The sequence below is a fragment of the Watersipora subatra genome, chromosome 9 (assembly GCF_963576615.1).
Source record: "Watersipora subatra chromosome 9, tzWatSuba1.1, whole genome shotgun sequence".
In the NCBI taxonomy this organism is placed as follows: domain Eukaryota; kingdom Metazoa; phylum Bryozoa; class Gymnolaemata; order Cheilostomatida; family Watersiporidae; genus Watersipora; species Watersipora subatra.
This window is the reverse complement of record NC_088716.1, coordinates 13127661-13143223: the sequence shown is the minus strand read 5'-3', so window position 1 is coordinate 13143223 and position 15563 is coordinate 13127661. Positions and strand designations below refer to the sequence as shown.

General features: G+C 35.1%; 2 protein-coding genes across 2 annotated transcripts in view; both read left to right on the top strand.

The window, feature by feature from the left end:
- Window positions 1–1933, top strand: part of LOC137404684 (fumarate hydratase class I, aerobic-like) — a 102623-nt gene extending 100690 nt beyond the window's left edge. The window contains exon 12 of the mRNA XM_068090918.1: window positions 1836–1933. Coding sequence (XP_067947019.1) covers window positions 1836–1933 — 98 coding nt within the window. The remainder of the gene's footprint in view (window positions 1–1835) is intronic.
- Window positions 1934–8567: 6634 nt separating this feature from the next.
- On the top strand, window positions 8568–15192 carry LOC137404796 (fumarate hydratase class I, aerobic-like). Its single transcript, XM_068091028.1, has 6 exons — window positions 8568–8621; window positions 8851–9057; window positions 10691–10810; window positions 11284–11401; window positions 14733–14845; window positions 15097–15192. Exons 1-6 carry the CDS (start codon window positions 8568–8570, stop codon window positions 15190–15192), a joined length of 708 nt encoding a protein of 235 aa, XP_067947129.1.
- The last annotated feature ends 371 nt before the right edge of the window (window positions 15193–15563 follow it).

Genomic DNA, 15563 nt, shown 5'->3' with positions numbered 1-15563 from the left:
GAGACTGGTCGCTGATTAAACGTTGTAATCTTATTTTTTCTACATAAATTTTTGCGCGAAATTCATTATTATTACCAATGGAGTGACCGACATAACATCGCAACCAACCTGCATAGACGGAAGAGAACAACTCCCTATAAGTGCAGCTGATGCATCAGGTGCAGTACGTCTTGTGACAAGCTGTTGTGTTGCTCGCCCGCTCGACGGCGGAACAACTCTGCAAAAGCAACAGTTTGTCAAGACAGGCTAACCCTCGGGATACGATATTGATCCATTCCAGGGTTGACATCGTAGGGTGAAAAATTCGTATGTAGGGGTATAGAGAACATTGTAATTATACAATGCAAACATCCCCTGGTAAAAATCGTCAAAATTTTTATAAAAATGTGTACATATTGAAAATTAGTAACAAAATAGTATGTTAACTTTAGTAACTATAGTTACCTACAATAATTGTTTGTATTCAAGGTATTTTAATGGCTATGATCTGCAATAAAATGCAACATTAAAATGTGTGTACCAAATGCAGGGCGTACGTATAACATAAACTTTCAGTTCACTTCAAATAAGTTTAGCTTACTAAACTCACACTTGAAACCAGTTTGAAAGTTTCAGTATGTCTTTTAACTATTTGACTGAATTTCAACTTTATATCACAAAAGTTTTGTTCATCAGTTTCTGTCTTCGCTATAAAATTTAGCGTGTCTGGTTGAAACCTTTTTCAACCTAATTCAACAAGTAAGGCCGAGCGATGCAGTTATCACAAGCAGCCTCTCGCACACTTGACCATTTAATAGCCATTGAAAAGAAAAATGAATTTTTATTTACTATGCAGGATGTACATACCTTTGGAGTAGCGTGACTTGACCTGGTACATGTAGAGCAGAGAGGTGGCAAAGGTTCATCAATGCTAATTATGTTACTGTACACTTATAAATAAATTTAATATGTAATGAAATGGAATTTTTTAGCAGGCTAAAAGAAGTTGTCTAATTCTGTACAATTTTTTATAGTTTTTTATTTTATAATTTTTGTAATAATTTTATATATTTTTATATTTTTCATTAGCTCTCAATAGTGGCACTAACCTAGCTCTACCCCTCATAATAGGCACTCTTTCGTCATCATCTTCATAACCCCTCCTCTCCACTGCACTCTCGATACATAAATTCATTTCTTCTATAAATCTCTCCCACGAACCATCACTCGCCAATCACCAACTTTGGATAACCAATCTCCATCACGTCACAACGCAATATATTTTACGCCACTAACTCACTCTACATCTTCCGTTTATTTTTTTTATTCTCAACTTCCACAGCTGAACGAATAAGAAATTTCTGTACCTCTCCGACACTTGACACTTCACTGCTTCAACGCCTCACAGCCTCACAACTCGTTCGGCAAAACACTACACTACCACACATCACCTCACCTGCACGCCCGTGAAAGGGTCCTGTCAAACGTTAAACTAATAACACAACCAGAAAATTAGTGCTAACAATGACACCACAAAAAATCTAGAATTTAGTCAACTGCACCATTTTGTATCAATAAATAGACTTACATGAAGAAGGCGAAGAAGACATTCCGTCTTTCGTTAGACTTCCTTATATACTCCCCATACTGCCTTATACTACCTAATCTACTAGCTTTACCCACTAGCTTTATTCACTAGCTTTATCCAGCTTTATTCACTTACCGTAATTGTCAAGACCAGCTGTACTGCTTGTGAGCCAAGACCACCTGTGAGCTCAGAGACCAATATAGCCTGTGCCTAACAAATCTCATAATACAACAACTTTCATTATTGCGCTGGATTGGTTACTCTTTAGGAATGGAGGCAATATGGAAGATTGAAGTTGAGGACTTTCCAGCTTTTGTTGTCGTTGACGACAAAGGAAATGACTTTTTCAAGGACTGGCAAATGTAGGCATCGCAGTACATTTTCTGCATATCTAGTAGCATCAGTTCATAATCGTATGTCGACTAGCTGCATATGGGCTCTATTTTGGACCCTCAACAAATTTTTTTAAAAACCTGGCTATACTAGCAAGTGCACTTCTATTAGTATTAGCTGTTACGTAAGGTGGTTTCGTTGCTTAGCAACAATTTGTTTTCAACTCAGTCAATAGTTCTGTTGCTAGGTGAATAGTTTGTATTGGTATTTTTCTGCAGGAATTTCACTTATGAACCTTCTCGTACACCAACGTTTATTCAGAATCATGAGCGCCCTGGTTTATGTTTCTCAGTGTTTCTACACATATTTCTGGTGTACGTATTTTAAAAAATTTGCGCCTGATTTGTGTTATAATTATAAATACAAATCAAATTATATTTGCTATTGATACAAACGTGTTATTCGTAGTTGTGATTCAGGCCCGCCTTAGAAGGGGTCATAGGTCAAAGGCCCCAATCCAATTCAAATCTCTAGAAACTCAGCTATTTATTAATTGGCCAGTTTTTGTCATGAGTAATGAGCAGCGAAGGTTTGCAGGAAAAAACAATAGAAGTGTGGGTTGTTCACCACCCCCTCCTCAAAGAAAAATATTTCTCCAGTTCTCGGCTACATTAAACTAATATTTGTTTAACAACTGCAAGACAAGACTGTTCAAGTTTAATTATCAATATCATTGCGCTGTCTAGTTTTATATTCTGTATAGTACATAATTTTATATTTTATTGTTTTATGTATATAGTTTTATAGTATAAAATGTATATATAATTATATATAAAATATGTATATTTTCACATTCTAAAATCTTGTCTCACAGGCTAAAATACTGTCTCACAGGCTAATATTTTATTTCGCATGCTAATATCTTGTCTCACAGGCCTGTATCTTGTTTCACAGGCTAATATCTTGTCTCACAGGCCTGTACTTTGTTTCAAAGGCTAATATCTTGTTTTACAGGTAACGTAGGTGTGTAGTATATATGGAGGGTCAATAATAGGTCCTGCAGCAGTCTTGGCTCAACAACATTAAGAAGGTTAAGCTGCTGGGGTATTTAGAACTCGGTAGGTTTTTTTACACAAGTAGTTCTCTATGTGTTTGTATGTAGCACCATCCTTCCTCTTTGCTTAGTTCATTGTTGTACAGACTCTTCCCAATTTACAGATGAGCTTCGTTTCAGACGGTCATTTTTTTTTTCACAGGCTAATATTTTTGTTCACAGGCTAATAGGTGTCTTGTCTTACAGGTAATGAAGGCTTGTAAGACACATGGAGGATTCTATTCAGAGTCAATAGGGGGCCCTGCGGCAGTCTTAGCTCAAAACAGCATTAAGAGGTGAAGCTGCTGGAGTATCCAGAACTCGGTAGGATTGTATACACAAGTAGTTCTCTAGGTGTTTGTATGTAGCACCATCCTTCCTATTTGTTTAGTTCATTGTAATACAGACTATCCCCAGTTTGCAGATGATATGCGTTTCAGACAGTCATTCGTTAAGCTAATTTGTTCCTAAGTTGTCTTGGACTATAACTTGTGCAGTGAGCATGGGCTAAAGGGTTATCATTATTTTTGCGAGAGGTTCTTCAAATAGAAGGGCGTAAAGGTTTTGCTCTGCTAAAATAATTGTTTAGACACTAATATTGACTAATTCAGCAGTGCAGAAAAGTTCACGTTAGCACACACTATGTAAAATCTTGAACAGCTAGAAGATAAAATTGTTCCAAATAAAGCGACAATCAGAATGAAACCTGCCGAGCAAATGATGCAAAGATTTGTGGTTCAATAAGTTTAATTTAGGTTTCTGCGTGTACTATAATTATTGGCTGTTTATGTCACTTTTTTTAATATATAGCATTTGATAGATTATCTATATGTATATAACTTATAAGCTTGCGGGTCTAATGCACATTATTTGATTGCATCCTTGCGGTTACGTACACTTGGCTACAATGGATCAATGCTCCTAACTCCTTTTTATTACACATAACAGCCAGTTTGGATGCAAACTGTAGCAAACATCACTGAGTGCAATGAGCTTTAAAGGTTGACTTGCAACAAAATTCACATTACAGTTAGTTGGTATCAAAAGATTCACCATGTCTTACTCTGTTGTCTTGTAAGTGCCAAATATGTGGAAATGTGATTACAATGTGATTACAATTACATGCAATTACAAATTGGAATTTCGATGAAGTAACCACGAAATTTGGTTATCGTCTTGTCACGTATGTTCTCACGCGAATTGAAAGGCCAATAAAAAGCTCAATATAAAGCTTATCGTAGCACTAATTTATGACAAACACTTCGAGTTTTACCAAAGACCCCGTATCAAATATGGACGCTCGCTACTTTACAGTTTTGTTTCGGCATTATTCAATCGTCAAGTCGTAATCTGATCATTTGACCCAATACTTCGCAAATAATTTTTGCCGCACTTTTCGATTATCACAGGTGACCAACAGGCTCGTCATGATTATCAGACAATGACATCTACTCCTTCGAGCTAAGGTTAAAAACGTTTAACGATTTTTTACGGTAAGTTATAAGATATCAGTGCTAAAAGTGATAGCATTACAATGACGATAAAACAGACGCGTAAGAATAATAGACATAGTTTTATTGAATGCGTGAAGTATATTTGTGAAAATATTTCGACGAATAAGGTTGCAAGATAGTGTAAACAGAAACCATCTCTCACAACTGCATCACATTTGAGCCGTTTTGGAAAGGGAATCCAAACTACGGCGTTCTCATGTGGCTGCGATTTTCTGTTCGTTTTTGAGCTTTTAAGAGCTTGTAATCACCTTTCCACATATTTTGCACCTACAACACAACAGAGTAAGACATGATGAATCTTTTCATATCAAATAACCTTAATGTGAATTTTGTTGCAAGTCAACCTTTTCTGGAACACTGTTTAATATAGCTATGAAGGATTATAAGGTGGCGTCTGTATGATTAACACAGTTGGTATCTACCATAATTTGTAACACAAATGTTTATGTCTAGGATAGCATCAGTTAGTGCTGTAGGACGAATTTTTTAATCTTGTTAATCCCAGATGTGTTTAACCATGTTAGTCCCAGATGTGTTTGACCATGTTAGTCCCAGATGTGTTTAACCATGTTAGTCCCAGATGTGTTTGACCATGTTAGTCCCAGATGTGTTTAACCATGTTAGTCCCAGATGTGTTTAACCATGTTAGTCCCAGATGTGTTTGACCATGTTAGTCCCAGATGTGTTTAACCATGTTAGTCCCAGATGTGTTTGACCTTGTTAGTCCCAGATGTGTTTGACCATGTTAGTCCCAGATGTGTTTAACCATGTTAGTCCCAGATGTGTTTGACCATGTTAGTCCCAGATGTGTTTAACCGTGTTAGTCCCAGATGTGTTTAACCATGTTAGTCCCAAATGTGTTTAACCATGTTAATCCCAGATGTGTTTAACTCTGTTAATCTCAGCTGTGTTTAACCTTGTTAATCCCAGATTTGTTTAACCCTGTTAATCTATGAGGTTCATTTAATATCTGACTATAAGTACAGGTGTGCCCAGCAGTGAAATTGGATTATGCTAATCCAAGTGTCATAAGCTTTTTGACATGTATTCTCAAATTCTCTATATCGTTTTGTGCGTGGGGAAGTTGTGCACATCTTTAGAGCTTCTGGCAAGTCTGTTAATAGCTCATATATAAATTCAACTTATTTTTTATGTACATTTCTCAAAGTTGGTTCGTCTGTGTAATTTCGTTCATTCGTTTGTAATTGATTCGTTCGATGTAATTTGTATCATTCGTTTCGTAATTTTTAAATGTGTCGTTTCAATTGTGTCGTCACACTACTATTTCCAGTTTTTCCGAAGGCTTGACTGCTAAATCTGTGAAAACTAAATACTTTTCACATTGATAATTGCATTACCTCGAGTAGGAATAACTTCTACATTCTCTCTGCAGTTAGAGTTGAGGGATAAATGTTTTAAACGTGTAATAAAAATAAATTATCTGTCCGGAGACGTTTTGGTGTTTTATTTGTGGTGTCTTTGCTTATTCAGTTACTCATACTTACTGCTTTTGGCAAGTCTGTTAATTACTCATCTATAGTGTTGCTTGACTTGTCTCATTTGTGGTGTCTTTGTATATTCAGTTACTCATACTTACTGCTTTTGGCAAGTCTGTTAATGACTTATCTATAGTGTTGCTTGACTTGTCTCATTTGTGGTGTCTTTGCATATTCAGTTACTCATAATTACTGCTTTTGGTAAGTCTGTTAATGACTTATCTATAGTGTTACTTGACTTGTCTCATTTGTGGTGTCTTTGCATATTCAGTTACTCATACTTACTTCTTTTGGCAAGTCTGTTAATAACTTATCTATAGTGTTGCTTGACTTGTCTCATTTGTGGTGTCTTTGCATATTCAGTTACTCATACTTACTTCTTTTGGCAAGTCTGTTAATAACTTATCTATAGTGTTGCTTGATTTGTCTCATTTGTGGTGTCTTTGTATATTCAGTCACTCATACTTACTGCTTTTGGTAAGTCTGTTAATTACTTATCTATAGTGTTACTTGACTTGTCTCATTTGTGGTGTCTTTGCATATTCAGTTACTCATATTTACTGCTTTTGGCAAGTCTGTTAATGACTTATCTATAGTGTTACTTGACTTGTCTCATTTGTGGTGTCTTTGCATATTCAGTTACTCATACTTACTTCTTTTGGCAAGTCTGTTAATAACTTATCTATAGTGTTGCTTGATTTGTCTCATTTGTGGTGTCTTTGCATATTCAGTTACTCATATTTACTGCTTTTGGCAAGTCGGTTAATGACTTATCTATAGTATTACTTGACTTGTCTCATTTGTGGTGTCTTTGTATATTCAGTTACTCATATTTACTGCTTTTGGCAAGTCTGTTAATGACTTATCTATAGTGTTACTTGACTTGTTTCATTTGTGGTGTGTTTGCATATTCAGTTACTCATACTTACTGCTTTTGGTAAGTCTGTTAATTACTTATCTATAGTGTTGCTTGACTTGTCTCATTTGTGGTGTCTTTGTATATTCAGTTACTCATACTTACTGCTTTTAGCAAGTCTGTTAATGACTTATCTATAGTGTTACTTGACTTGTCTCATTTGTGGTGTCTTTTCATATTCAGTTACTCATACTTACTGCTTTTGGCAAGTCTGTTAATGACTTATCTATAATGTTGCTTGACTTGTCTCATTTGTGATGTCTTTGCATATTCAGTTACTCATATTTACTGCTTTTGGCAAGTCTGTTAATGACTAGTGCTTGATTTTTTTGAGTAAGTCTGTCAGTGACTCATACATTTCTTAGGAAAGAAAGGTCAGCAAGTGTGGACAGGTGGAGATGATGCGGAGGCCTTGTCACGAGGAGTGTACAATACGTATACAAGTATGAATCTGCAATATTCACAAGTAAACTATTAGTGGCTGACTTATCGTCATGGAAACAAGTGCTTTTAATATAATCATACCTTAGTTATAGCAATAAGGGTTCAACATTAGGTCAGTCGAGTTTTGTTGTGATGATTTCTATATTTACCAGATTAGAATAGTTTTAGGACGATTTAAAATACGATGATTTAAATCAAAACGCAATTTAGAACAAGTTGTGTTAGAACAAGTTTATAAATTTGAGGTTTTTGCTGATGATTAGATTATGATGTAATGTAATGTTATTGCTTTAGCTTTTTGCAATATACACTGCGCTTTCTACACTTTTTATGTCTCAATTCAAAAACCAATTTTGCAATTGTTCATAATTGGCTCCGTAATTTTGTTTTTGCAAATATTTTTCAAACAACAAGGATAAACCAGCGAATATTGTCAAACAATGTCAAACACTAAATTTTTTTGGCCAAAAAACCTTTATTACACAAGTGACTATGTCGTATTTTCACAACTATTTCTATTGAGAGTCTTTAATATCTAATCCCGGCTCATATACTTGTCATTAAACATGTTGAGAGTCTGCAGTTATTAAGATATCATTGGATAATAGGTGGTTTGAAGTAACTTTCTGTTGATCAATAAAAATTAAATTCAGAAAACCTTGTTAAACAGAAGACCAAATTTAGTTAATACCAACAGATTTGGCTCAGCAGCTTTCCACAGCACTGACCCTTGCACAACATTTGTTATCTCCTCCTGCATGACCATGCTAATTGTAATGTCCTGCACACTTGAGTACTTCTATAAACACAATAATAAGATTTAACATCAGATTTGAAGATCGTGTTTGTTTTTGAAAAATTGTCCCAGAATGTGACATTTGAGTAGAAGATCATATTTCATTGAATAATCATTGATTGATCAGAGTAATCTGCAGCTAAAATAATCATTCCAGTTGCAGATTACTCTTTGCAATTTGAGCATCTTTGCATCCGGTGCATCTACATATCAATCATGTGTCTGGTTATAGCAATAAAGTTTTAGGATTGAAAAATTGTCTTTACACTAGATTTGAACTCTAAAACTAATGATCTGCAGGCAAACAGTCTATCCACTAAACCACACAGGCCTGTTGCAATGTAATGGATTAATTATGCAGATAATCATTATATCATTTACGATACACATAACGTTGTGGTGTGGCGCATGACATCACACAATCTGGCTTCACGGTCTGCACAGCTCATGGCTCTTATTATAGTAAGTTTAGCTATATAGTCAAATTAGCCACGTTTGTCATTGGTAAATTAGTGAACTTAGCCAATTAGTGAACTTAGCCAATGGCAACTACATAATTTGCCACTGTTTATAAGCTGTTTTTATTACTGGTGCAATGCTGGACATTCATCCAGGATATGTATAAAACCGTGTCATACACTCAATGCAACAACTACAGGTCAGCTCTGATTAGAATATTTTTTGTCTCTAGTGCAACCTAAACAAGCCCATGTCTGAGATACTCTCTGATCTGAGCAAACATCCTGTCAAGACCAGGTTGAGTTTAACAGGAACTTTAGTGGTAGCCCGAGATATTGCTCATGCCAAGCTTAAGGAGAGGTTAGACAATGGAGAGGGCATGCCTGATTATATGCTGAAGTACCCAGTCTATTATGCAGGACCTGCTAAGACACCAGAGGTAGTTAATCTAGCCTAGTTTACAGGAAACATATAAATACATCTGTAGACTGGGTTGGTAAAGATATCAGAAGTTTGGTTAGACTGAAATCACTCTCTGGAAACTCTTCTGGTAGTCTATTAAGTTATGTATGAATAATTTGTTTTTATTTGTCTGTCTGTTTGTCCCCTGTAGAAATCTGCATGTGGTTTACTATGATACTCCTCCAGGTTTTAGACATAAAAAGTTGTTTTAAAGAAAATAACGCTGAACTCGATTTCGCAAAAAAGTTTGGCTTAGTTGAGTTTCAGCTAACCTATGACCCTCATCTTATTAGATTGATGCTTCAATCCAAATTGGATCTAATTAGCCACCTGCCAAAACTACAGAATAATTGCGCCAAGATAAATATAATAGATAGATTTCCCTTAGATAAATTACCTATTCGATATTCTTCAAAATATTTCTTTTTTGAAGTTTATATAAGGAGACGATCTCACTTTGCTACTCCCATGTATAGTTTTTCATTGAATAAGACAACATTGCTTAATAATGTATTCAGAGATTAGTGTTATATTCAGTGAAAGTGATAATTATTATAGAATATGATGAGATTGATTAATAAAGTCGAAAAGTAGCCACATGTGAATTTCCTTTCATAGAAGTAATCCTGGCAACATGATGTATTTTTGCTAGTTGTATCAAAAAGCATTTTCACCATAAAGTCTCCCAGGTATGCTTATGGTCACAGAGTATATAATATGCTGTAAACATTTAGCCTTAGGGAACTTTTTAAAGCTATATATAAACTGTATAAAGCTGAATATTATTTACCATATATTATTGAGTGATGCAGATTTTACAGCTGCTAATATGCCTTAGTTTCTTGTTTTAAACTGTTGACATATTATGTGTAGTGTATGCCCTTAATAAGTTATGTGTTAACTTATTAACACATAACTTATTAAGTTAAGTTACTAAGCCCTTACTTATGTGTACTGTTTAGCCTTGCTACATGTACCACATTCTCATTTGCAGTTAGAGTTGTTCACTCATGTTTCCAGAATTTAGTGCCGGATAGGATATTCTTGCACTTTTTTATTGGTTTTCCCAGTGTCGGTATCCTCGGTATTTACCATCTTCGGTATCCTTTGCCAACTAAGCATGTTTGGTATTGTGGATATTGTAGTTTAGTATATGGTTGTGTTGTGTTTTCAGAATGTCTGAGAAAAAAATTTGTGATTGCCAATATGCGCTGAGAAACTCTTTTTGATTAGCATGTTCGTCAAAGAGGGGTTTTTGCAATTAACCATAACATCAATTGACGCACGATTGTAATCTCATTCCGTTACATGGCGATTGTGTGCGAGACGTCAAATGAGTTCTTTCATAAGCAGCTCATTCGTCGCATCACGTCGCTGGCAATGCTGTAGTCTGTCAAAAACAAAAATCTATCCGGATAACCATTTACCGATAGGCTTTTATGGATAAATACCGATCATATCAAACCGGCCGCGGTTATCTAGCTGTCACCGAAAATGATTGGTTTTCCCGGATACCGGGAATCCCTCGGTGTCGGTAAGAGCAAATAACTCCTTACTGGCCCAACACTAGAAACTATGAGGCTATTTTGTATTGCTGCTGACCTTTGCAGGATTATGCCTGTGGCTCATTCGGGCCAACAACAGCTGGGCGAATTGACTCATGCGTTGAAGAATTTCAGGCTGGCGGTAGTGGCAGGTTCATGCTTGCTAAAGGATACAGGAAAAAGGCTGTAAGCATGACACCTCTGACAAGTGCTTGTGAATATATAAGTACAAGAGTTACAAGAAGCTAGTATCTGTCTGATAATAAGATGTATGTAAAATAACACTCATCAGTAGGCCATGAATAGGTCAACTGCTAACATAGGATTATTTAAATGACAAATGATGACAAAAGGATGACAACTCATGAATGTCTCACTTTCTAATATCTTGTCTCACAGGCTCATATCTTGTCTCACAGGCTAATATCTTGTCTCACAGGCTAATATCTTATCTCAAAAGCTAATACCTGCAGATATTAGCTTTTGCATGGTTTCACAGGCTAATGCTTTGTCTCACAGTTTAATGTCTTGTCTCACAGGCTACCGTCTTTGTTCACAGGCCAATATCTTGTCTCATATGTTAATATCTTATGTCACACGCTAATATTTTGTCTCTCAGGCTAATATTTTGTATCATAGGCTTGCAACTTGTTTTACAGGTAAAGTTTGTCTGTAAGACAGATGGAGGATTCTATTTAGGGTCAATAGGAGGCACTGCAGCAGTCTTGGCTCAGAACAACATTAAGAAGGTAGAGATGCTGGAATATCCAGAACTCGGTAGGTTTTTATACACAAGCAGTTCTCCATGTGTTTGTATGTAGCACCATCCTTCCTATTATCTTAGTTCATTGTATTACCGACGCTCCAAGTTTACAGATGAGATGCGTTTCAGACGGTAATTTGGTAAACGAATTTGTTCGTAAGTTGTCTTGCACTATAACTTGTGCAGTGAGCCTGGGCTAAAAGATTGTCATTATTTTTCAGAAAAGTTTTTCAAATAGAAGATTGTAAGAGTTTTGTTTTGCTAAAGCAATTATTTAGACACTAATATCGACTTGTTCAGCAGTGCAGAAAGAGATTTGAAGTCAGCAGACACTTTGAAAGGTTTTGAACAGCAAGAAAATAAAATCGTTCCAAAGAAAGCAATCAGAATGCAACCTGCCAAGCAAATGATGCGAAGGTTTTTGTTCAAAAAGTGTAATTTGAGCCTCTGCATGTATTATAATTATGGGTTGTTTATGTCACTTGTTTTTGAATATCTCTTTGTAGCATTCGGTAAATATTAAAAAACTTATAAGCTTGCAGGTTTATAGCATATTATTTGATAGCATAATTGCTGTTATATAGACTCGGCTTACGATATATCCTCTCTTATAACTCCTCTTCTATTGCACATAAAAAGCCAGTTGGGATGCAAACTGTAGCAAACATATCACTTAGTGCAATGAGCTTCCATGTAACACTGTTAAATATAGTTATAAAGAGTTATAGGTTAGTGTCTATATGAACAACCCCATTCGTATCTACCGTAGTGCGTAATATAAATGTTTGTATGTAGGTTAGCATCTCTAGGTCTTGACCGGACAGTTTTTTTAACTCTGTTATTCCCTGTTGTGTTCAACCCTGTTAGCCCATCTGGTTCATTTAGTATCTGACTCTAAGTGCAGGTGTGCCCAGCAGCGCAATTGGATCATGCTAGTCCTTGTGTCATAAGCTTTTTGACATGTAAAAACAGGTTATTGGTCTCACAGTGTATAAGCAGAAAACAAGATGAGCTTAGAAACATATCAATTGACATGTTTACATGCTGTCAATCAATCAGAAGATGTCATGTTATAGAGCAGCCAAAACAACAGCATTATGAAAGTACTTCAGTATTTCAGTCAGCATGAGGTCAGCTAATGTAACTTTATACAGTCTCATCACATTTGGTGATTCATTAAATATATTGACCTACACCATTATTATATGTAATGGAATTGTTCATGCAAATGGAGCTCAATTTTAAATTGACAAAAACTTAAAATTCACAATTAAATTAAATTTTAGTCGTACAAGTTTATAAAGACCTTTTCTGTTTACTAACCTGTTCATTATGGCTTCTTATTTCGGAATAAGTGTCCAACTCTGTTATGTAAAAAGTAGGCATATTTTCATCTCTTATTGTTTTCATCTCTTATTATTTTCATCCGGTGCCAACGTCATAATATTAATAATTATTTTATTAATACTTTTTTAACTTTTGATAATTTAGACTTTTAAATTTGTTATTGTTATGTTATTTATACCAATAAAAGGGAATTGTTTTAATTCTTTCACTTAAATGGAGAACATGACAAAATTGAGTTGTCTTATCTCAATTTATGACTGCATGGAAAAGAAAAATTGTTCCAACATCCATGTATAGTTCATATCAGGTCAATTCATTCAGTGGAATAATAGCTGTTTAAACTGGTTAAAGTCGGTACTTTTTGCTATGAATGCAGGTGTATGTAAAAAGGTGGAAGTTATCATATTTACTTTAAAGCACCTGGATGTGTGCGACTGTTTCTGCAGCTTGATACATACCAGCTGCTCAAGCAGAAAGTAGGACTTTATAATCTTTTTTGAAGTCTGAATTTTTCTCAATTTATAGTTATTTTTTGTCTTGTTTTTAGACAGACAGAAAGGCAGACACACATTGTTCTTATTATAGTAAGGATTGTGGCAGCAAACAATACTAGTATTTTGTAATTGGCTTTCAAGGAAGAAACTAAATACAAATCATCAATCTCTATCATCAAGTACTGCCTTGGTGTAATTAAATAATTTAGCAGAGCATTTTTTCTGAATGTTTTGCCAAAAAATGCTTTTCAAAAAATGAAAAAGTTTTTCATTATTTTCAAAAATGATGTACAAAATTGAACATTTGCAGGAGCTCCTCAGCCGGTTCATGTTACTTCAGAGTTATCTCATCCTACACTGAAGGAATGCAATCCTCAGTTTTTACAATATTAATGAGTGAAGAACAGCAGAGTGAAAGAGTAGAATCCATCAAGTGGAGACAATAAGACTTGATACAAACAGGTTTGAATATGAGATTATATCTACTGATGAGTGAATACTTATTAGCTGATCAAATTCATTACTTTATTACCCGTGCGCAAGTTTGATGAGAATTTAATAGCAAATAATATGTAAACTTTGTTTGACTGACATCAGTTCCCAATTTCTATCATGTACCTCAACTGGTATTCAAGTAGTACAAATTAACAAAAAGAGTTTTTACATTCCTAATATGTACAGAAAAACCAGCAAATCATACAAGTACTAAGTATAAATATTCAGGAGTTGTCTGTTCAACATCTGTTGTATTGCCAGACAACACATTGGTTGGATACAAAGATTTTTTAAAATTAGCTGTTTGTTGGTAATAGTTTCTCTTATTTTTAATGGTGTACGTTTACTGAGGATGTATTGAGCAGAATATTTAGCAAAAAGCAAGCACAAAATTTCATCCGGTTTTGTAACCAGAAAAACCCAGAGACTCAGCAATGAAGTGATGATTTTTCCTTCCAATTTGGAAATGAGTTGCCACAGCATTGAGTTTGAGCAATTGAGCAATTGAGTTTCAATCAATTTTTAGTTCGGTATAGTGATAATATTTAATTACTACGCCTGGTGTCACTAACCACTATATTGGATGTCACCATTATAGGCCGAGTGTCACTATTATATACCGGGTGTCAATATTACATGCTTGGCGTCATGTACGCGCCCCTGGAGAAAGGTTTCTCAGTTATTAATTGACCAGCTTTTGTAATTTTTAATCTGTATTTGAATAGATCATCTTCAATGAGAAGTTGCACTGTTTTCACTGATAACAAATATCTCTGTAAAGTTGCAAAAGCTCCTCATTTTCATGGCTTAGAGTTACCAAATGAGACATAAACATTTCAGAAACCTTTTTATATTGTGTTATGATTTGTCTTCCCTTGCTAGAATATCTCATAGTGACCAATAAGAGCTGTTTATTCTGCAAATATTATATAATGTAATAATGAGTATTCTAGTTCTGTAAGTAACAGCTTGTGAGTAAATGGAGCTACTGCTGTGTTGGTATTTACAGGTTATGTCTCTGAAAGACATGATGCTCATGGTTCCTTCTTTATAAGAGCCCTTGTTGAAGTTTTCTACAAACACAGCTGTCATCGGGATGTGAAGAGGCTGTTTGAGGAGCAGGTACTACCTAATAATAGCTATAATAGTGTCAATAACTCTCTTTATTCATTTTTCACTTATGACTAAACAGTATCATAGTAAATATTGTTATACTTTGAGGTGTTTCTCTCAGCTTCTTAGACACCGCAGATTTGTTAAGTAGGTTTTATTATTTGATAAACCGTAAAAAAACTCTGTTAACTTCATGACTCAGGAAGTAAAATTGTATAGTGACATTTATCCGGTACACTGAAGTATCCTTCACCTTGTAGATAACAAAGAAGGTCAGAGCAAAAAGCATAGACGTTAACAACAGATATCCAAGAATAAGCAGACAGCAGCCCAACCTTGATGTGTTTACCAACTGATGGTTAAAAGCTCTACTTATATCCTGGCTACACGCCTCCACTACCTGAAAAATAATAGAACACTTTTCTGTTTGGTTATTTCATCACAAGCTCTTGCGCAGGAGTTATTGTGTATAGAAGACAACTTTCAATTTATTTATATCAACGTGTTCTCATTTGTTTATAACGATATTGTGACTTGTCTATTTTAATATTATAATCAAATGGCTGGTATCAACTATTCAATAAAGTTTCACTTGAATCTGCATCACTCTAGTAATTTGTCAATATAGTATGTTATTTTTGTCTAAGATGTTGTACAGATAGCTTCAGTTCAAAATGCCACAAAACTAAAATTCAATAAATTTTGCCAATCACACACGATTACTACT

Coding starts and splice junctions, on each gene's coding strand:
- LOC137404796 (XM_068091028.1), top strand. CDS start 8,568: ATGACATCACACAATCTGGCTTCACGGTCTGCACAGCTCATGGCTCTT. Junction 10,811..11,283: donor AAGGATACAGGAAAAAGGCT/GTAAGCATGACA, acceptor CTTGTTTTACAG/GTAAAGTTTGTCTGTAAGAC. Junction 14,846..15,096: donor AGAGGCTGTTTGAGGAGCAG/GTACTACCTAAT, acceptor TTCACCTTGTAG/ATAACAAAGAAGGTCAGAGC.